We start from the raw sequence: 23654 nt of genomic DNA, 5'->3' as shown, positions 1-23654 counted from the left end.
TGTGACATTTCTCAAAAAATCTTCATTTTTCTTTTTTTTTTTAAATTTTGAAAATTATTTTTAAAAAACTACAAAAAGTTGAAAATTTTTAAAAAATCTAAAGAATAAAAACTTGAATTGAAATCATTTAAATTTTTTGCTTTGAAAAATTGATTAAGTATTTTGAAATTGAAAAAAAAAACCTCGAAATGAAATTTTTTAGTTTTGTGGTTTTGAAAATCGATTTAGTGTAACTTTTGAACGAGAAAAAAAATGAAAAATCCGTCTTGAAGTGCCTCATCTTTGAAATGAGCAAAATTTCAAAAAAAAACAATCAAAATCAGGCAATTTTTTAAAAATTTTGTTCAAAAAATCCGATTGTAAAAAAACTTGAATTGAAAATATTTTTTTAGGTTTTTGGTTTTTAATATCGATTTTAGTGTAATTTTTGAAGGCAAACTAGAAAAATTTCTCAACAAAATGGTCTAAATAATGAGAAATTGTAAAAAAAACAACGAACAAAATTGAGCAATGTTCTAAAAACTAGTACAAAAAATCCAAAATTGAAACAAAAACTTGAATTGAAAATATTTTTCTAGGTTTTTGGATTTTATTATCGATTTTAATGTAATTTTTGAAGACAAACCAGAAAAAATTTCCAACAAAATGGTCTAAATTAACAAGAATTGCAAAAAAATTGAACAAAATTGAGCAATTTTATAAAAACTGGTTCAATAAAAAATCCAAAATTTGAAAAAAAACAACTTGAATTGAAAATATTTTTCTGGGGTTTTGTTTTTTAATATAAATTCTAATGTAAGTGATTTTTGAAGACAAACGAGACAAATTTTCCAATAAAATAGTCTAAATTAAGAGGAATTGTAAAAAAAAATTGAACAAAATCGAGCAATTTTTTAAAAACTGGTTCAAAAAATCCAAAATTTGAAAAAAAAACAACTTGAATTGAAAATATTTTTCTGGGGTTTTGTTTTTTATTATCAATTCCAATGTAGGTGACTTTTGAAGACAAACGAGACAAATTTTCCAACAAAGTAGTCTAAATTAAGAAGAATTGTAAAAAAAAATTGAACAAAATCGAGCAATTTTTTAAAAACTGGTTCAAAAAATCCAAAATTTGAAAAAAAAACTTGAATTGAAAATCTATATTTTATTTTAGTTTTTTATATAAATTCCAATGTAACTTTTGAAGGAAAACGAAAAAAAATTTCCAACAAAATGGTCTACCCTCAGAATTCAGAAAGCTGTAAGCAAAATAGGCTGAAATTTTTGGCTCTCCAATTTTGAATATTTATGCTTATTTTACCTCAGTACAGATTTTTGTTCGTCTTCAAAAGTTACACAGGAATCCACTTTGCAAATTTTTCATTGAGCCTTGAATTTTTTTATGGAGTAAATTTCAAAAAAAAAAAAAAAAAAAAAAAAAAAGTTTAAATAAAGTTGTTTTTTTCTGCACAAGTGGCCATTTCTTCAATCATTAATTTATCGCAATGGAAATTGATTATCAATTGGAAGCAGTATTTTCCCCCTCATTTCCTTCACACCCTGCATAATCAATTCACAAAAATGCCAAATTTTGAAATTTCTTACGAACTGTGAATGGAATATTTCGTATAAATTTTACTCTGAATAAAAAATTGAAATCTTCAAAAGACAGCCAGTTCGATTTATGGAACTTTTGGAGTCCGAATATGAGATCCTCCTCCTCTCCCAGAAATCAAAATATCTCAATTTCGTGCAATTTTTCTAGCAACTTCTTCTCTTTTCGTATTTTGGTGTTTATTGAAATTTCGATCCTCCCTCCCGACTTCCCTCCCAATTTTTGATCCCATCGTTCCCCATTCACCTAAATTTGGTTCCAGTGATTTTTATTTGTTGGGAAATTGACCCAAATAAGTTGCATTATTTCTGTTTCCCTTCCCTCCCCCTCCCCTCCCCCTCACTCGTTCTTCAAAATCGGATTTTTTCTCATAATTTATCTCTCGAAACCATTCCCAACGCATTAGTGGGATTTTCTCATACCATTTGTACAAAAGGGTTGAAGTGCTCGGTGCTCGTAGGAGAGGGGAGCTTCAGTAAACGACATTGGGGTAAATTTTCACGCAAAATTAACTTCGAAACGTTGATTTTCGACGATGATGGTCGCTTCATCATCGCCGTTGGTGTCCCAGTACCCAACAAAAGTCTACGAAGGGGAATGAGTCCCAAATACACATAGGAGATAGTACATTTCTACCTACCTATCTACACTAAAATACGTACAGTATATTATAGTATTATGCATAGTTATATAGAAAGGGGAGCAAACCTCTCGCGTTACCGTTAATTAACTCGACACGACAAGTTTTTCAAAGTATAATAATTTGTACGTTTTTTTTCTTCTCTCTTCTGTTTTTGTTCTCAGTGATAGCTCATTAAATAAGCAACATAGTTCGCAGTTGCTGGAGAAAGATAAAAGTGTTCACAACAATACGTTAAACAGTTCCGTGCTAAATAGTTCAATTGGCGGCGGCAGCAGTAGCAACGGAGGCGTTGGTGGCGGTAACGGCAGTAGTGTCTATGTGATAGACGAGCACTTCACGCAAACGTTATTCGCTACCGAAGTTTAGCGGTTCTTGTTCCTTTGATATATTTATATAAATAAAATAGGTGTATACGTGAAAGAAAAGAAGAAGAAAAAAAAAGCCACAAGTATATAAGAGAAGAGATGAGATGAAATGAAACAAAACGAAACTACCACATTCGCAATTGGTTTTATTTCTCGCAGCCAACTACCTATCTATCTACCGACGTTCATCGTTTATTTATCGAAGAAGACTAACTATAAACCTGATTTAGACCTTAGAGAATATTATTCGAAAGGAAAGTACATTTTTTTTTGACATCCTTGATACTATTTTGCTCTCCAAACGTTCATTGTTTTTTCTACATTTTGTTTTTTGTGTGTAATTTGTGTTTGTTCGTTTTTTTTTTTTTTTGATACGTAATCTACGATGATATTGGTTGATTTTTTTTTTTTTTTGTGATTTTCGAATCGACTTTCCCAGTGAATTATTTTACTCGTTTATTAGACCTTATTTTGAAATTGACTCATTTTTTTGACATTTTTTTTGTGGACTCGAAGATTAAAAAAAGATAACGTAAAAATCCGTATATGAAAATCGTCCATTAATTTTTTTTTCCTATTCATAAATGACGTATGAATGTTGAAATATTTTTTTTCCTCGAACGAATTTATCGGGTATGTACTTGTGAAAATATTAATTCGATTTCTCGAACATATTTGCTAGTCACCACGTATAATAATTACTTGTTTGTTTTTTTTTCTTTGCGAGAAACATGACATCTCTGTTAAAGTGACTCTTATGATATACCATAATATAAGTATATTGTTTTCCCTTTTTATTTTAACTTTTTTTTTTTTTCATTTTGTTTATGTATACAAAGCTTATTAATTTATTTGTATAGATATACGAGATATTGTTATTTATTTTTGTATTGTGATCTTTACTGAAACGAAATTCTAAGTCAAACTTGATGAATGACGAATGAACATGTGTAAACTCCCCCTTTTTTTGACTGATTACTTTGTAATGTTAAGTTTTTCCCATTTTTTTGTACGTGCGTATAATTGAGATATTTATTATATATTTGTTAATTTATTGTAAAGAAAATGTTGTTGCCATTGAGTTTGTTGGACGTGATTAATTTTTAGCTAAGGATGTTTGTTTCGTTTATATAAAAAAAAATATGTTCCTGTTACTTTGTAGGTTGTCCGATATAATGGTACTATTGAGTTTGGCTTCATCGTTGAAGCGTTTTCGCCTCCTCGTGTACTCGTTCGTATATTTTTTTTTATTATTATTGTGTACTATGTAATCGTATATTTGTTTTGTTTGTTTTTTTGTTTTTATTATTTTTTTTTCTCTCTTATTCGAAAGCACTGCTGTGCCCGATACTATATTATTCCGTTGGTCGGTGATCAAAATTATTGAATAACGCGGGGTCAAACTCGTCTACCATTTATTGTTGCTTTTGTCTATTTTTATCGATTAATGTGTTTTTGTACTTAAAAACAATTTTTTTTTTTTTTTTTCGTTTCTCTCGTATTAGAAATATATAAGCGAGTAAGGTAATACTCCTATGAAAAAAATTTGTACGTGTATATGTTTGTAAAGGATAAAGAAAATGTACATTACGAGTATAACGAAGTTTGTAACATTTGTAGTATAACATACTGTTTATATTGTTTTGAATAATACATTTAATTATTTTACCAGCGACGTTTTTATTTTTAAACGGAAGTTTTAATGACGATGAACCACAGACCGGTTCGTCGGCGATGTTGGAGGATGTGTACGAGTATTTATAATGTCGAACTTATATTCGATTCGATTCGATTCCAAGTGCAATTATAAATACGATTTATTAGCGAGATAGCGATGTGGATGATGAGGAGAAGAGAGGGGAACTGAGACGAGTAGATATTTGATACGTACGTACGTTGGATGGATGGTGAATGAAAGAAGAAAATCATACATACATGATCGGTATCGATGAAGATGTGTGGAGGAGTTAACGATAAAATAATATAAAGGTAGATGGTATGCAAGTTTTGTACACAGGTAGAGAGAGAGAGATAATGATGTAATCCATTCACAGAATGCATTAAACGAGACACAATATCATTATAAATCGATGGTACCAACTTCGTAATGAATTCAAGTCGAACCGAAGATCGGAATAAAGAAGAAAGATAAGTACATACTGTTGCGTAATAATTATTGATAAAAATAAGAGACGAGGCGATTACGAGAATGGTGATAATGGAGAAATTTTAATTCGTGATTGCGATGGTTTGATTTTTTTGGTTGGTGAATTTCTCAATTTTTCGAATTTAATATTTTTGGCTGATTTGATTGAAAATTATTATTTTTTTAAATTGAAATTAAAATTTGGTTAAAAAAATGAACGATGTTACTTTTTGAGAACCTAACCAATTCTGATCTCGTTTTTTTGTAAAAAATTCCAAAAAAGTCGCACTTTCTCCAAAAATTATTCAAAAGTCCGCTTTTTGCTAAAAATTGCCAAAAATTGCTGATTTTTAGCTAAAATTGTAAAATTTTGGCATTTGAAAAAAAATCTGGCAATTGCTAAATATTTTCACTTTTTTTCAAAAATTATTCAAAGTCCTTGAGTTTTGCCAGAAATTGCCAAAAAGTCTAGCTTTTTGCTAAAATTGTGAAAAGTATTGTCATTTTGACAAAAACAGTGAAAAATACTCGGTTTTTGCAGAAATTCCAAAAAATTTTACTGTTCGTAAAAATTGTCCTAAAATCATGATATTCGCCATAAAATTGTCAAAAATTGCTAATTTTGTCTAAAATGGCCGAAACATGTTGATTTTTAGCTGAAGTTGTCAAATTTTGGCATTTGAAAAAATTCTTGCAATTGGTAAATATTTTCACGTTTTTTTCAAAAATTATCCAAAATCCTTGCATTTTTGACAAAAAATGCCAAAAAATCCAGCTTTTTGCTAAAATTTTCAAAAAGTTTAATCTTTTGATAAAAATTGTGAAAAATTTTCGGTTTTTTGTAAAAATTCCAAGAAGTTTCACTTTTTACAAAAATTGCCCTAAAATCTTGATTTTTGCCAAAAATTGCCAAAAAATGCTGATTTTGGCTGAAATTGTTCAATTTTGACTTTTAGAAAAAATTCTTCGGAATTGCTAAAGGCTTTCATTTTTCTTTTCAAAAATCGTTTTTTGATATCGCCTGAACTCGATGATAATTAGAAAGAAGTGTCGTTCATTTCCCTAGAATCCCAGTTTTTGAAAAAATTGCAAAAATTGCAAAAATTGCTGACTGGCTGAAATTCTTAAATCTTGGTTTTTAAAAAGTTTTCTTTCGAATGCTAATTTTTTTTTGGTCAAAAATTATTCAAAAGTTGTCGCTTTTCTGTCAGGAATTAACAAAGTTTTACATTGTTCCAAAAACTATTCAAAACCTGGCGCCAAAACTTACAAAAAAAAGTGCCATTTCTTACTTACCTAACAAATACAAAAAAGTTTCAGTTTTTTAAGAAATTGCTTTAAAAAATGTAATGATGATTTTAGCTGAAATTGTAAAAATTTTGCTTTTAAAAAAATTTCTCGCAATTAAGTACTAAAGATTTTCCCTTTTTTTCGAAAATTATCCAAGCTTTACTTCTTGGCAAAAATTCAACATTTTTTGCCAATAACCTTCACCCCTCCCCCCCTCCTCTCCACTTCTTTAGAGGGAAAAACCGATTTTTGCTAAAATTTTTAGTCTTGATTTTATTTGCTCAACATTTTTGAAAATTTCTCCTGTTTTTTCAAAAAATCACAAAAAGTGTCATTCTTTCACTTAAAAAATCAAAAAAAAGGTCAATTTTTTCAAAAAATTGTATTTTTTAATCTTTTTTTCTTTATTTTAATGACTTTTTCAATTTTCGGTTAATTACCAGTATTTTTTGGCAAAATTGTCTTCTCATTTTTTTTCGATTTCGCGAATATTGTAAACGTAGTTTTGATAAAAAATTATCCAAGGTTTATTTTTTTGCCAAAAATTTAACTTTTTTCCCCCAATAACCTCCACCCTCTTCTCCCAACTCCTTTAAATTGAAAAAAACGTTTTTTGCTAAAATTTAGTCTTGATTTTTGCTCAACATTTTTGAAAATTTCTCCTTTCTTTTCAAAAAATCACAAAAAGTGTCATTCTTTTAATTGAAAAATCCAAACAAAAAGTCAACTTTCTCAAAAAATCCTATTTTTAAATGAAATTGTCATGTCTGGCCTTTGGCCAAAAATTGTAAAAAATTATTATTTTTCGCAAAAACATTAAAAAATTGCTGCTTTTTTATTTTAGCAAATTGTTTATCACCTAAAATCGCCAAAAGGTACAAAAAATTCAAAAGTTTTGTTGCTACTTACTGTACATAAAAAATTGCAACAAAAAGTCTCATTTTTTAAAGAAATAAAAATTTATAAAAACGATTTGAAGAAATGTAATTTTTGTGCTAATGATTTCTAAAAATTGTTAGTTTTTGCTGAAATTTAAAAGGTTTTGCCTTTGTTGATCATTGAACTTGAGAACATAACATTCCCTAAATCTGACATATTAATATTCAAAATTAGTTTTTGAATAAAATATACTGGATGAAATATTCATACAGGGTGCCCAGAAATATCGTGAACCCCAAAGAAAGTTTTTCATTAAAAAAATAGGTTGGCAACGTGAAATAGATGCATATGATTAATTGATTGGTGGAATGTTATCTCTCCAGTCCAACAACCATTATCATGTGCTATCATTATTATCATTCACTGTGACCAACCGAAGCATTTTAGTAGAAAACTTTTTTTTAGGGGTGCTCGATATTTCTGGGCACCCTGTACATGACTAGGACTACACTATGCTATGTAAACCCCCTCCCCTAAAGTTAAGTTTATGATTGTTTTGGTTCGTGACGTCACACCCCCGCGAACCTATCAACATTACCCGACCTTGCGTGCAAAAGACCTTGTGACGTCATCAGCTCCTGTTGAATGTGAACGAACCTGAATTCAAAACCTCAATCAAAATGGTGGTTTTCGCGTCCGGTGTTTTTGGCGTTTCTTTCGGAAATCGTTCTTTTTCGCGGAAAATTCTTTTCCATTGCTAATTTTTTACAATTTTCTAGTACTTTTAGAACATCTCAGTCCATTAGGTAATTATTCGTGTAAATCGTCTCTTTTATTTCAAGAATTTATCCGAACCGAAGTACCGAACCTCTGCACTTCTGAAGTTGATTGGGAAATCAGTGTTCTTGAACGTTTGTAAGTATAGTTGAATGAAAATACAGTATAAATCACGTTTCTGAACCTTGAAATCTTCATCGTGGTCGAAGAAGATTTATAATTAATTAATCGATCGATCGTTATTGCGAATTTGATCGAAGCTTGACTTTGATATTTCAAACAATTGCTCAATCAATGCAGAAGAAGGCTCGAAGGCGAAGAATGAAATCCTGATGTGGTTGCTTTCAAGTTCAGTGTTTCATGAATGAATTGTGTTTTCATCATAAAATTTATCTGTGTTTTGTAAAACAATGTTATTAATTTATCAAGTGAATGTCCTCTTCTAAATTAAAATTAAATTCCGGTCAAATTCTTTTTTGCAGAATGCTCATCGGGTGCTGGAAAAATCAACGTAGAGTTATAATTGTTTCGTTATCAAAACATCGCCGACTCGAATTAACATAAAAACACGTTTTTACGTCTAGTCACGAAGAATATTCGACTCATGGATAGTATCATCGTTTGCATTTTTTTCTCGCCTTCATCGTTATAAATCGAGCGAAAGGTATAGTTTAAAATATTAAGTAATACGAAGAGTTAATTGATTAGCAGAATCAAAATTATTGTTCTGTATGTGTTTTGTGTTAATGTATTGGTATTGTATAGGTATTGTATTGATTTTATTTATCGCTATACGACGACGTTGATGTAACATCTGTGTTTATCTTTCTAGGGTTTATTCATTCGGTGTGATTGTTTATTGCTTTTCGTCGGTCGTCGCCTAGTCTATGTTTCATTCATGAAATTTTCAAGTCAACCACTCGAATGGATTGTGTAAATAATATCAACGTTCAGGTACTTAGTAATTGTCGAATTGATGTATAGGTACATATGTACTTTATCTGTCTACGATATCAGTATTATGAATGATTGTTGGTGTTTTAAATGATTCCAGGTATGTTTAACTTCGATCTAGTTAGAATTATGGAATCGAATTCGGAATCGGAAGTTTATCGTGTTAGCTTAATGGATCGAATAGGCCACAGGGTCAGTAGTACGAAGTATACGAGCACAGGTGGCATAGTAATCTCTCATCGACACGATCAAATACGTTCGCTTTGCTGCTTCTGCCACCACCGAAGCTCTCTGCCTACGGCTTCACTCTTCACGTCAGAGTCAGAGAGATACATTCGTAGGAAGAAATTATATCTCGCTAATAGCTTATTTGTATAATACACGTGGCGATGAGTGCGGTTATATTATAATAATACCTACCGATGGAACGTTCGAATCAAACTAGACTCCAAGGGGCTTTCCACAATGTACTCGGAATTGGCGCCTGTAGACGTGTTAAAGAGGATTGATACGCGAGTATAGTACTCATATGGTCGAATATAACCCGCAACTTATAACGTGTGGCGTCCACGCGGGATTTCTTCTTTGCGGCGGTCTTCGTTCATATGTACAGAATCTCATCATATCGTAAACCGAAGTTGTAGATAAATAATGACAGCAGCATCAACGCAGGGATGGATTAATAGACGTGTAGACTGGATCTGCGGGATGTTGGTCAGCAGTACACATGGACGAGCGACGTACTCCAATAAATCGATTAAGACATTCTAACATCGACCAATCATATACAGACGATTGTTAATTACCGCGCTAAAGTCTCTAAACCGAACGCAGAAGGATACCGAGTCGATGTGGATTTACTTCAACTTCACGTTCACCTGCAGTACAGATACCTATACGATATGATGGTAAATCAATCAAATCAAACGTTACAACGTTCGTCATTCTAAACTATACGCCACAGTCGGGCAATTATATCCTCGGTTGGTTTATTATCATCCCAACAGCGAACATAGATCACCTTATTGCTTGTAATACGCTCGCATTACATTATTGCACAGATATTGGCTGCCACCGCCACCGCCGCCGCCCTCACCTCGCCCATCCTCAACAGACTCTTTGGTAGTTCCCAAGTCTCGCTCGCTCTGCTCCGCGTTCATGATCTTTTTCTCTGTCTCTTTCTCGCTGTAGTTGGTATCATTTCGAGTTCTCTTCTCTAGTTTATGCATCATAATTTGATTTATGGCGCGCTGCTTTTTCTCAACTTGAATGTTTACTCGGAACGTGATCGGAATATCATCTGGCTCAAGTTTATGCGTTATATGGGTATATTATGGGTAGAGATATTATACCTTATACCTATACTCTCGTCGCGGCGCACTCGTCGACTCTTTTAAGAGGATCCCGAGCGACTATATGGGATCCACGGACCACGATTCACACAAACGTATATTATCTAATATATATACGTACGACTGGACCGATACTCCCACGTGTGTGTGTGGCTGAGCTGATCTGATGATGATGATGGTGCTGGTGATGAAGCAGCAGCATAGCCTTCGGTTAAAGAATTTCATATACGCCTCTTAGCGTTACTTACCCCGCGAGCTGGAAAAAAATTAATCAGAAACTCGCACTCGAAGTATATAGGTATGTTGTATACATACTTTCGAAATCTCGAAAATAATATACTTACGTTTAGGTAGTGTACCTACACTTATCGGTTAGTCATCTCGATGAGCTCTTGTACTATAGGTATTTTCTCATATTCGTTCTTTACGTGTTTTTTTTTTTTTTTTTTTTTTTTTTTTCATAAAGCTCTTTTTTTAATTAAACAAAATACACGACGAGCTCGAGATTTTCCTATTCCCCCTCTTCCTTCACCGATACCGATGCTATAAGGACGCTGAGGAACCATGTATCTTGCTGGTTGACTCGTTGTATCGCGTTATTCTCTACATACACATAGATACATGTATGTTCTATGCCCATTAATTATCGAAAATTTTCAACTATGTCCGATTTTCTAATTATACTATGTAATCGATCAATTAGCACGTATGATCTGTTCTGTACTCTTGACAAATTAATCTGGTTCCAGATATCGAACAATGATGCACGTTAGTCTTGGGTTCAAACGTGAACGTGCTCTGCTCGTGTATCCTCTGCGATCTGTATACAGGTATCCGTATTTGGTATCTTTGCGATGGTTATCTGTTCGGAAACCTTTTGCTATCTTGTCCCTCCAATGGCTGTTTTGGTCTGAACTGAGTTTGATGCCAGAGTGCTGGATCGAAGGGAGATGTAACGTTGTAAGGATTTTCTGATCATTCAGTTTTGAAGAGATTACTCGTAATGTTGATATTAAAGTATTGGAATTTTATTGTAGGACCTATTGTATTTTCTCCAGAACTTTTGAATAGTTTGATTGAGATGTTGATGTGACGTCACCGAAAAGAAAGTGAAGTGCCAGAGGCGTGACGAAGTGATGTGTCACGGGAGCATGAGACTGAAATGTTATCAACTCTTTTCGCCAGGTTTTCTCAACTTTTCACCTCAGATCACCCCTCCCCCCTTCCATTCTAGTTCGAACAAATTTTGATAGGAGAGTTAAAAACAAAAATATTGAATAGTTTTAAATTTTCAAAAATAATTATTTTATGCGAAAAATTTGAATTTTTCCACTAATGTGGTTATCTGGTTATGTTTCCAAAATTTCTCTATTTTATTTTTCTATTCTTGAAAATTCTTGGAAAATTGCGGAGCAGAATGAATATTATTTGCTCGAGTGAAAAAAATTAATAGCAATTTTTGGGAGAAAAGGTGAAAATTTTGAAACGATTTTCAGCACAAAAATGAGACTTTTTGGCATTTTTAGGGAAAAACGAGTTTCTTATTATAATTTGATAAAAAGCGAGAATTTTTTGTCAATTTTTGGCAAAAAGCAAGATTGTTTGGAAATAATTGGCAAAAAGCAAGATTTGGAGAATTTTAGCAGAAGGCAGAGCGTTTTGATAATTTTGGCAAAAAAGTGAGACTTTTACAATTTTTGCAACAAAATTTGAGACTTCTGGAATTTTTTCATACGCGCCAATTTTTTCCGGAGTTGGGAGGGGGGGGGGGGGACAAGTCCTAAACGCTATCATTCAAAAGACGACAAAATGCTCATTGTTGTATTAGTCGGAGGGCCCGCATAAAGATCACTTGCACTCCCTGCCGATCCTCCGGAACAACTTTTTTCTTAAAGGGGGAGTCCTGAGGAACATTTCTAGCCCTTGTCCTCAAAAAACAAGTGGCCCTTCTTATAAAATGGCGGCTATTTTGATTTACACCGTAGGTACAAAGGTAGATCGAAAGAGCAGGCAAAAATTCATCATCTGTCAAAATTTCAAGTGCTAAAGTGCCTTTTTCGATTTTTGGTGAATTTTCAAAAATCAAATTTTGGCAAAAATGTGAGAAAAAAATCAAAATCTTACCAAATTAACCTAGAAAGCTGAAATTTGGAATATGCCCTATTTTCGACCTGCCAAATCGATTGGAAACTGTTCCAAACCATTTTGAGCAGTTCTGAAGCCTCCAGCAGATTTTTGAAACTCGAAATTCTCACAAAATTTCATCAATGGAGTTGGAAACAAAGCCGAAATTAATTCTGCAAACTGTTTTCAATATGATGTGAGGTCGACTGCAGGTAAATTTCAAGTCGTTTTAGAGCCTCCAGCAATTTTTTGAAAATTACTGGAGCCTCCAGTAAATTTTTGAAATTTGAAATTTCCCCAAAATTTCATCAAAATGGAGATGGAAAGCTGAAATGAACTATACACTCCAATTTTAACACCCTCTGAAGACGACTTCAGGTGGGTTCAAGTAATTTTGGAGCCTCCAGTGACCTTTTTGAAACGTTTCATGGCGTTTTCAGGAGAATAGAAATTTCCAAGAAGTAGCTGGAAGCCTCAAAACCACTTGAAACCACCATGCAGTCGACTTCATATTATTGTATTTGCTAACCCCATTTGATGAAATAAGTTTCAAAAATGTACTGGAGGCTCCAAAACGATTTGAAATTAGTTTGTAGAATTGATTTCCGCTTTCCAACTCCATTTGATGAAATTTTGTGGGAATTTCGAGTTTCAAAAATCTACTGGAGGCTCCAAGTAATTTTCAAAAAATCACTGGAGACTCCAAAACGACTTGAAATTTACCTGTGCAGTCGACTTCATGGTTTTTGGTGATTCTTTGATTTTTCAAATTTAGGTACACACAAATTCTGCCCAGCTATTTCCAAGATTTCCAACTTTTTCTACTCGGAACTCATCCAATTTATCAAAAAAATTCCCAAATTTTGCCCCCCCTCCCCCTGGAGCTCATCTTTGTGATTACTCATTTGAAAAGTTTTATTGATGTTCATTATTTTTTGACAATGTATGTATGTATTTTCATCTTAACCAATTTACGAATTTTCTAAATAAGAACTTGGAATTTGAGGATGATCGCTTTAAAAACGCCTCATCACCGAATACGCCCTGTTTTGGGGACTCGGTTGATCAGATCGGAACTTGATTCAGTTTGCTTGTTGTTTTGACTTTGAGGTATCGATATCGAAATCGTACCAATACATATTCTGCATGTAAGAGGTCGGTCGTATTTTTTTCCATTTTGGTAAATTAATTTACAATTGATGAGCCTTTTGAAGCGAAAGTAGTTGGAAAAGTTTCAATTCGAATGCCAATAAATATCTATTCAATTTTCCAAAGTTGTCATTTTCGGGAAACCGAAATTTTGAAATTTGATCCAGAGGAACTTGGAGTAAGTACATGTATATAGAATTGAATTTTTAATTCAACTTCCTCGACCAAAAAAATAATTTTACTTATTTTGGTTTCGACTGTAATTTAAAAAAAAAATTCTCTCACTTTGCTCGAGTACGTCGTTTTGATGTTTGTTATTTTTTCGATAATTAAAGCAATGGGTCGTTTTAATTTTGTGCGTTTTTTTTTTTTACAATTTTTTTGGTCATTTTTTGTACGGTTTTTGAATGTTTTTTTCCCTTTATTTTTGATTATTTTTTTTGCTGGATTCGTGATACAGGTTGTCCAACAGTCCTGCTTTGTCCTGATTTTATCCTTGCTTTTTCACCGGAATGTTCTGCTTTTATTTCAATCAGATCTAAAATTTTCAATTCATTTTCCTTTTTTACTGAATTTCGAAAAAATTTCGTTGTGTTTCCTATTTACTGATGAAAAAATGTTGTGTTGAAATATTATTCTTCAGCAGATGGAAAAATACAAAAATGTTCAATTTTTCTCCTCGTTTGAACTTGGGCAGAAACACATCCCTTTACTCTTCTTTCCTCTGTTGTAGTTGTAAATCATTTTTGAAGTACAAGAATGATTTTTTTTTTGAAAAAACAGCATTTCTTTTGATATTATGAAGTATGTAAAAATTTTCCTTAAATTTCATACCATTGCGTCGCTTTTTAAAGTAATTTCTTTAGAATAATTACGTTGAAAAAGTTGATTATAATTAAAATGCTCAAAATAAGTGGAAAAATTTAATTTTAAAAACGAAAAATTCAGATGGTAACCTCTCTCCCCCTTTACACTGGAGAAGTACAAAATTCAGGTGTGAAATTTCCATCCCCCTCCTCTTTTCCCCTTTGCAGAATACCTCGCCAATGAATAGATACCTAATTGAGATGGTAAGGTATTTTTGACAATTCCTCCCTCTCTCCGCAGAAATTTCAGAAAGTCCACAGATATAGAAAAACCAACAAATTGACGTGTAAAATATTGACCCCTCCCCTCCTCCCCAAAAAACATGAATTAGTCGTAAATTGTTTGAAAAATGTCGTGCCCAAAGCTCCATGTTTTCATTTTGAAGTTTTGTTAGATATTTTTCTGATGAGTTTAGACAATCTTTTCAGTGTTCATTTTTTGAATATTCTACGTTTACGTCTTGATTTTACAATTTTCTAAAACAAATTTTTCTCAACTCGCAAATTTTCCAAAACGTTTCTCAAATTTTCGTCCATTTTTTGTGAAGTGTCCCAAGCTTTTCTACGCAAAATAGGGCAATTTTATAGATTTTGTAGAACTTTCAGTGATTTGCTCTTCATTTTTAATCATTTTTAGTGTGCGTAGCACACTATTGGTTTCGCTTTGAGAAATTGAAATTTCAATTGCAATGAATGTTCTCTTAAGCTATCCAGCCGTTTTTTGTACCTATTGGACACCATTTGAGAATCATTAAGGCGGAAGGTATAGATTTATTTTCATTCAATTCGGATGGGTAATTGCTGAGTAATTGCAATTTTAGTTCATTATTTTAATGCATTAAATCCTAAAAAAGGGAAAAGGGGACTACCTTGTAGAACACCTGCCGCTCATTGTACCCTGCTATACCCCCAGTCTATTCCATCACCAGCTGTGTTTCATTGTACCCTGTTACACCCCCCATCTGTTAGCTGTAAATTCCAAGTGGGAGTGGTTTGGTGGGGCGTTTACCAAACAAATATATTATTTTAATGCCCTAACCTTCGTAGTGAGTTTGTGGCTGAGTGGTTAGGGCATGTAGGTAGGAATAGGAAATTTAGGGACCCAGGTTCGAATCCCCGTGAGGTAAGTAGGTAGGTGACAGATTTTTCGTAGGAAAATTGGATAGGTAAATGCTTTGGAGTTACCTATATGTAGTACATGATAATGGGGCAAAAATAATGCTGAAATTCAGTTATGAATTATGATATCATTTGCTAACTAAAAATTCATTTCATTAATTTTTTGTCTACCTATAGCCATAAGTATAGTAAGAATTACCTTGATATGAATAAGTTTTAACTTTTTACTTATAATTTAAAAATTACTTCAAAATGAGTAATTAAACTAATTTTTGTGCAATTGAAACATGTAATTTTTATTATCATGATTTTAGTAAAAATTATTAAAACAAAATGATTTTTACTATTGGTACCTACAGCAAAATTTATTAAAATGATAATTTTTACTATACGATTACAGTAAAAATTATTGAATGGGATCTGGTACTTAATTGTGCTAAATACCAGTATTTAGTTAAATTTTTTTGTAAAAATTACCCATATTTTTTTGTGTAATTTAGAGGCAATTCAAATTCTTAACATATTTTATAAGATTTAATTCTTAATTTAGAATAAAAAGCAAGTTCTGAAAATTGGTTTGAAAATTTATAAATTTGAAGACAATGGAAATTCTAAAAAAAATAATATGAAAATTTGTATTTAGAGACGCTGAGAATTCCAAAAATTGATTAAAAGTTCTGTAAGTTGCAGATAATGTGAACTTGAAAATTATATGAAATAAGTATTGTAATATTTATGAAGAAGATGATAATTCTGAAAAATTGGAGGCAATGTGAATTCTAAAAATTGAGTAAACGTTTTACAATTTGTGGACAATAAGAACTTGAAAATTGAATTTGAAATTTTTTAATTTAAAGACAATAAGAATTCTGAAAAATTATTCAAAATTTGACTATTTAGAGGCAATGTGAATTCTACAAATTGATTGCAAATTTCCTAACTCAGCAGCAATGCAAAATTCTGAAAATTTATTGAAAACTTTATGAAATTGTAGCGATGGGGAATTCGGGAAATTGATTTGAATTTTAAAACAATGCAAACTATGAAAAACAACTAGAATTTTCTTAATTTAGAAGCAATACAAGCTTATAAATTATTCTGAAATACCTATTGTAATTTGGAAAATATGAAAACTCTGAAAAACAATTATTATTTTGAAGCAGTGAGAGTTTCAAAAATTCTCATTACTGTGACATGGTTGATTCACTTATGCACTACCTAGATGTAATAACGGTTTTATAGCTGTAGAAAAGGCAGCTAGCTACGCACACTTTGCAGCTAAGCTTTGCTTAGCTGTCTAGTTTTTTTTTGTTATTTATTTACATTTTGTGCAACTGGTGCAATATTTCACAAAATTTCCGCGTTTATAAGTCAAGTGGATTTTTCGTCAGTTCTGACAACTTTTACGATGATTTTTACAATTTTCTATCGATGGAGGGCAATTTGTATGTATAGTAATGTTTTGTGCTTCTTTGCCATTTATCGAAGTTACAGCAGCTTTTTGCTCATTTTTTAGGTTATTCATCATAATAAGTAATAACAAATTACTTAATCAGTTTTTTGTTACTTTCTGATCGTTGTTAAACACTCATTTTTAGAAGATTTTGGTAATGTTTCATGTGTAGGTGAATTTTACTTTCCCTCCTCCCCCTTCTAATATGCATCATATTTATGTAGACGTAGACTGAAAAAATGTTTGTTACGATTCATGTTAAATTTTGCATTAAGTACGTATTACCAACATATTTTTTTAGTTTTTAATTTTTTTTTGTCACGTTCAACAATTTTTCTGCTTGGTTCTCTCTAAGATTTGAGGTTCGAAATTTTGAAAAATACAATGAGCCCTGAGCGTTAAAATCCTGTTCTCATATAGAATGCTTGCAGTTTTGATTTTCACACCAAACAGTTTTCAGAATCGAAATCAGCGCCAAATAATGCATCGTCGTCCCGAATGCAGTCCCCCATGGCGTTAGAAAAAATTCACCCATAGAGCGAATCATTTACCTCAGACAGGTGCAATTTATGACGTTACACCGTTAATTGTACAATTTAGGGTTTCTGCTTCCGGACGACCGCGAGAAACTCCATAGCGCCAATTAACGCAACCTGGCGAATTTCGAGCAGTGCTAGTGCATAAATAAATAATATGCTATACGTTTAAAAATACATAATTCATCGCGATGGAATTTTCGCAAATTAATTTTTTATTCTCGCTCATTACCATCTCTTTTACAACAATTTCCTCCCCGAAAAACATCTGGCGATTAAAGTGTCTCCTATATAATGTAATGTGTAGGTATCGATTACCTATACGAGAAAGTGCGTACGTATATTATTAGGTATGACAAAAATCACAGTCTTTCTAGCTTCCTTAAAGCTGCTATAACATACTACGTATAGCAATATTATTTATGCGTGTACGTAAAATGATGGCGCGAGATAATCATCCTTATTCCATACGTTGCTCCATTAATAATAACCGCGATGACATCGCAATCATTTCGAAATGGATTGCTTTTACCTCCTTGCCCCCTCCCCCCCTCTCTCTCTCTCTCTCTCTCTCTCTCACACACACACACACACATTTCATTCAACTCTCGAATGACGTCACCTTGAAAATCGCTCGTAGTTTTTATACATAAACTTACGTTTATTACGTATAATATTGATATTAATATAAAAATAAACGTCGATTAGCACCCCCCGCCCCCTTTCCTTTTCACTCGACAATTAATTTCTCTCTAAACTTTGTCGTAGTATATTTATTCTCATAATGATAAATATCTACATAAATAAAAAACACTCCATCGCATTTACGATGCCGACGTCGGTTGAGACTTTGTCGCAGCTGAAACTAAGCCAAAATAATATTCACCGGATAAAACGAAAATTATAATTATAAATTTTGAGGGGAAAAATGAGAAATCTACTCGTATATAGAATTGGAATATAAACGATGCGGAACGTTATAGTACGTTAGACAAGTCAGCCTTAGAGTTTAGCTTTTTTAGTCTTCATCGTAAATTTACCTTCTCTACTCGACTATGTATGTAATGTAGATATTGTTCCAGCAGCAGAAGCCAAACCACACAGACTAAATGCTGGAGGAGGAGGAGGAAGAGTTAAATTAAATTCGTTTGCGATAAGAAAAACTAAGTTGTGCGAATTTATTAGCGATGAAGAAAAATTACCATTTATGTAAAATGGGAACATTTGTCGCGACGCCTTCGTCTCGTCAATTTGCTTTGCTCCGAAAGTTATTAGAATATAGTGTACCTATACAATATATAATTGAGAAGGCACTAGAGTATCAGAATGTACTGCACTTATAGCAGGTACCATATCGCAATTCATACGTTAATTGGGTTCGAGTGTTTTAACGAACGCGAGCGTAATATAATAATGACGGAGTAAATATACGAGTTTTTTTTTTTTTTTTGACGAAGGCCTGTCGTTCTACTTTTGAGAAATGAGAGATAGAGATAGAACGAGAGAGGTTTTTTTTTTCTTTTTTAATTGCACCGGTTTTCGGTTCTCTGTATAATATATTGCATATAAATACGTACCTATACTATACAACGTGTACGTACTGTACGTAATGCAAGAAATAAATATACAATAATGTATTTACTCGGAATACATTATAGGCCGTATTGAATGATGCAAAGCAGCCGCAGAGGAGAGGGTGTAAGTGTGCGGAAAAAGCTGTATCAGCTTATTTTGATTTTCCGGCTACGATCAATAGGTAGATATTGCCCACTTTTTTTAAATTCTTCCCCTTTCACCCCCTCTTCGTTTATGTTTTTCCTCTGGTGCAAGTGCAACAACGATGGTGAAAATTATAAAAATCTGGTATTCGTTATCTACAGTTGGAGGGGGGGGGTGGTGGTGGTAGGTACGTTTTACGGCAGGAGAGAAGAATAAAACACGAGAAAAAGTGCACTAGACTTGACATGATTGATTTTTACGTTTTTTTGGGGGGGGGGATTTGCAAATAAGTCAAAAACTCACTTTTAAACTAATACCCCTGGAATTTCGCAGAGTGATTGTTTTGGAAAGAAATATTTTAAGGGTAGATATACTAGTTACATTTGGTAATTGTTATACAGATTTGTTCAGAATTACACGACCCACAAAGGCAAAGAAATTCTCATGATGAATTGTCTGTGTGATTCTGTATCCATTCTCCATTCTGAGTGTCTTGATTTCTGTCTCCAGTAAAATCTATACCAAAATCATCAGTTCATCACAAAGAGGAAGGGAAAAAAATTGAACATGATCCCTTATGTTCCCAATCATTGTTGGATCCTGAAAAGAAGGGCTTGAAAACTGGATGTAGATATCATTCTCGGTTTTGGGTTCAGTTTTATGTTTTTCGAAAAAGTAACTGTTTTGGTTTTGGTTTTCTAAAATATCATCTTTCTCGTTCCAGTTTTGTTAAAGATTTTGATTTCAAAGGAATTGGTTTTGGTTTTGGTTTCGGTTTTTTCCTTTTTTCTCCATTTTTTAGAGGAAATAAGGCGAAGAAAGTGATCACTTTTTCAAATACTTTATGTATGTGACTAGAAAGCGGAACTTTGGCAGTGCCAAATTTGTCAACTTTTAGTTTTCACCTTTAGCATCAGTTTTTACTTTATTTTTACCAAAAATGCAGTATTAATTAGGTTAATTACCTGAAAAATTCCAAAACCAAAACCAAAACCAATTCAGTTTTCAATCAGTAACGCTCTCAGTTTTGGTTTTGAATTTGAGAAATAACACTCCCAGTTTCGGTTTTGGCTTTAGTTGTGGGAAAATAACGCTCCTGGTTTCCATTTTGGTTTCAGTTTTGAGCTATTTTATTTGGTTTTTAAAGGTTTTGGTTTCGGTTTGCAAGCCCTGCTGAACCTTTGAATCCTGAACCCAAATTCCGAGCCTTGATCCTGATTCTTTAAGTATAATGAAACCTCGATAACTCAAAACTCTCTAACTCGAAAACCTCTATAAGCCAAACCAACCTCCCTTCCCCTTGAAATCACTGTAACACTCAATGATAACTTTACTTGGATAAGTCGAAATTAAGTATTAACTACACAAACCAGTTGTAACTCGAAGCTAAAATTTTGCCAAAATAGCGAGAAAGCCTCTATAAGTCGTACTTTGTTGGGCGTTTACCTCTATAACTCGAATATTTCAATTCATACCTAATTCTATCTTTCATGCACTGACATATCGCAGTTGTAACTCGAAGCTAAACTTTTGCCGAAAATAGTAAGAAAGCCTCTATAAGTCATATGTTGTCTGGCGTTTACCTCTAAAACTCGAATATTTCAATTCATACTTCTATCGTTTTTATGCACTTACTTATCTCTCGATTCATTCATTTCGTAAAACCTCTATAACTCAAACTTATTCTCAAAATCTTACCTGCATAACTTGAAACTGATTATCTCGAAAACCTCTATAAGCCGAATGCATGACCATTCCCCTTGGATTTCGAGTTACCAAGGTTCCACTGTATATTAAGAAACCATATCCCTGACTTGTGATCCTGATCCCAAACAAAATTGATTGAGACTGCCACCCCTGCCTCATGGCAAATGTCCGGATTAACAGAGAAACAACATCAGAGGAATTCCACCCAGAGAGAGAAGTAAGACAGGGCTGCATTCTATCCCCACTCCTGTTTAATCTATATGGAGAATATATAATTCGCGAGACACTGCAGCTAATCATATCAGAAAGTGTGAATAACAATGGCTCAGGCAAGTGGCAGGGAGGAGTATCGATCTGAGGTATACCAATATCAAACCTTTTCTACGCTGTTGACACAACCCTTATCGCCTCAAGTGTCGAAAATATGACCAATTTTCTGAAATGTCTGGAAGAGGTTAGTGCAAAATGTGGTTTGCTGATAAATAAAGCGAAGGCGAAGAGCATGATTGTGAATTGGCCTGAGAACAACTCTCCTGAAATCCAGGAAATTGGGGAATCAAAGTGGTGAATCAATTTGTATATGTACCTGGGATCCATTGTTGATAACAAAGGGGGCAGTAAAGCAGAGATAAGACGCAGAGTACAAATCACACAAAGGCCCATGTCTCGCCTAAAGAAGATATGGTCAGATGCAGCAGTGAGCAAGACTCTGAAGATAAGGCTTGTAAACGCTCTGGTTTTCTCAGTTTTTCTCTATGAGCCAGAAACCTGGACAGTAAGCGAGGGAGACAAAAGAAAAATTGATACGCTCAAGATGTGTTGGAGGAAGGAGAATGCTTCAGATCCCATGGATGGAGAAAAGGACTAATGCGTCCGTCCTGGGGGAAACCGGTGTCCAGAAAAGGTTGTTGATGGTACTCAGCCAAATCCTCAAATACTTTGTGCATGTCACAAGGGCAGATGGGATGGAGTCCCTATTCATTCAAGGCAAGGTAGAGGGAACAAGAGGGTGTGGATGCTCTCCCATGAGATGGACAGACTCCATCCAGAAGGCCATTTGACGCAGCTTCCCAGCATGCGTCAGGAGTGCCCTAAACTGAGATAGTTGGAGGGAGCTGGTATATTGTGTCACAGAAACAGCAACTGGTGCATTATAGTGACAATACCCCTTAGGGGTGAAACAGCATCTGGAAGAAAGTAAGTTGTGTATTTGTTCAATAAATTCCCCACTGCATGGTGGGGATTGACGCCTCCTCCCCCAATCTATCTGTCCAACCTCTCAGGGTAGTCTGTCTGGCTTCCCAAGGTTGTCTGCCCGTTTGTTTGGCTTCTCAGAGTCATTGACCCATGAGTATGGATTTCCATAATCGTGTGTCTGCCTGTCTGGCCTCTTAAGGTCATTGATCTGTTAGTCTGACCTCTCAAGATCCCCTGTCTCGTCTTTTAAGGTCATTGCCCCGCCTGTCTGGCTCCTGCGTTTGTCTGTGTTGCCTTCCAAGGTCATTGAATCGTCTGTCTGACTGTCTAGCATCTAGAGGTCATTGACCCGTCTGTCTGTCTGTCTGTCTGTCTGTCTGTCTGTCTTCTTATGGACAACCTCACAAATCGTGAGATATATATGAGTGTTCGCGAACAATTTGATAAACCAAGTATTCTTGAACTAGATTTCTTAAACACTCTTCAAATTTTCTTAAATCTTCAAAAAAAAAAAAAGAAGGAAATTTACTTGAATCTAGCTTACTTTTGCAGCTCAAAGATGAACTTTCTCTCACTGTCTGTACTTCAAAGCTTACAGCTTGCTCCAGTACCATAGATCAATTCTGGTAACAAGCAATAAACGAGAGACGATCGATAATGAACATCGGTACCCTCTACAGAATCATACATACATTAAGTACGTACACCTATCAAAAATCTTGCAGCACAGAAGCCTTCTCCAATCTCCATATACGTAAGATGCAGTATCTCGCATTCGTTGTGTGTGTATGTACAATCGTGCGATCAAAAATCGACTAATTGGCGTGATTTAAAATGGCTTAAACGCGATCAAGAGTGGCGCGGCGGGGGCGTCGCGTCGGCAGAATATGTTTCATTTTATGTAAACTCATCGAATGACATTTAAGTTATTTATGCGGAACGCGCGTCTCGCTGATAGTCCTCCTATAGCGATCGAGAGACAGAACAGAAAAGTTAACGTACAAAGATGAAAAAGCCATACACAAACGATTCACGATTATGGTACATTAAGAATAATCTTTAATCATTGTCCATTGTGGCGGGGTTGTACTCAATTACGACGATGTCAAACCTTCTCGATTAGACTCATATAATATACGTATACGTACGCGTACATATACTAATTACACCGTGGCTTACATACACACACACGCTGCCAATACTACGTATATCCGTACTTATAAGTTTAATTTACAATGTACTTGTACATAGTATAGTATAGAGGTAGAGGTACAGTTCATCTGGACACATCTTGCTCGAATACCCACGCCGCCGCCGCACTATACCTCCGTCCGTCCTATAGACAGACCGTAAACAATTGGTTATTGAAAAGTTACTATCTTATAGTATATTATTGTGATTGAAAGTAGAATCAGTGGGCGGCCGAGCTAGTGCAATTGTATTAAATGATTTGTTTCACCTCGGCCGCTTCACCCGGTCGATCGTTCGTTCGTTTCGATTACGATGATGATGAAGAAGACCAGATTTAATGACCGACGACGATGTTACGTTGGTAGATACAATATTATTCTCTTCAGGTATTTAGTTCATTATTTCGATTATTTTCTCACGAGCTCATAAATACCTAAACTTGACAGAAACGTATAGATAAATGGTGTAAAAATTTTCGAAAATTACAAAAACATTGACGAAATTGAAATAATGATAAGATCGCCTAATTTGTGCAAAATACCATAAAGCTATGTACTTCTGGACGAAATACTCGTTAAAATTACAAGCAC

At 33.8% G+C, this 23654-nt stretch overlaps 2 protein-coding genes across 2 annotated transcripts in view; both read left to right on the top strand.

The window, feature by feature from the left end:
- The window catches only part of Delta (neurogenic locus protein delta), a 57697-nt gene extending 53424 nt beyond the window's left edge, over nt 1-4273 (top strand). The window contains exon 8 of the mRNA XM_065365381.1: nt 2402-4273. Coding sequence (XP_065221453.1) covers nt 2402-2606 — 205 coding nt within the window. The 3' untranslated portion in view covers nt 2607-4273. The remainder of the gene's footprint in view (nt 1-2401) is intronic.
- A 4333-nt stretch (nt 4274-8606) lies between these two features.
- LOC135846233 (putative glutathione-specific gamma-glutamylcyclotransferase 2) overlaps nt 8607-23654 on the top strand; it is a 232342-nt gene continuing 217294 nt past the window's right edge. The window contains exon 1 of the mRNA XM_065365210.1: nt 8607-8651. Coding sequence (XP_065221282.1) covers nt 8622-8651 — 30 coding nt within the window. The 5' untranslated portion in view covers nt 8607-8621. The remainder of the gene's footprint in view (nt 8652-23654) is intronic.

The sequence above is a fragment of the Planococcus citri genome, chromosome 5 (genome assembly GCF_950023065.1).
Source record: "Planococcus citri chromosome 5, ihPlaCitr1.1, whole genome shotgun sequence".
Classification (NCBI taxonomy): Eukaryota; Metazoa; Arthropoda; class Insecta; order Hemiptera; family Pseudococcidae; genus Planococcus; species Planococcus citri.
The sequence above is the reverse complement of the archived record's forward strand: the minus strand, read 5'-3'. Positions and strand labels throughout refer to the sequence as shown.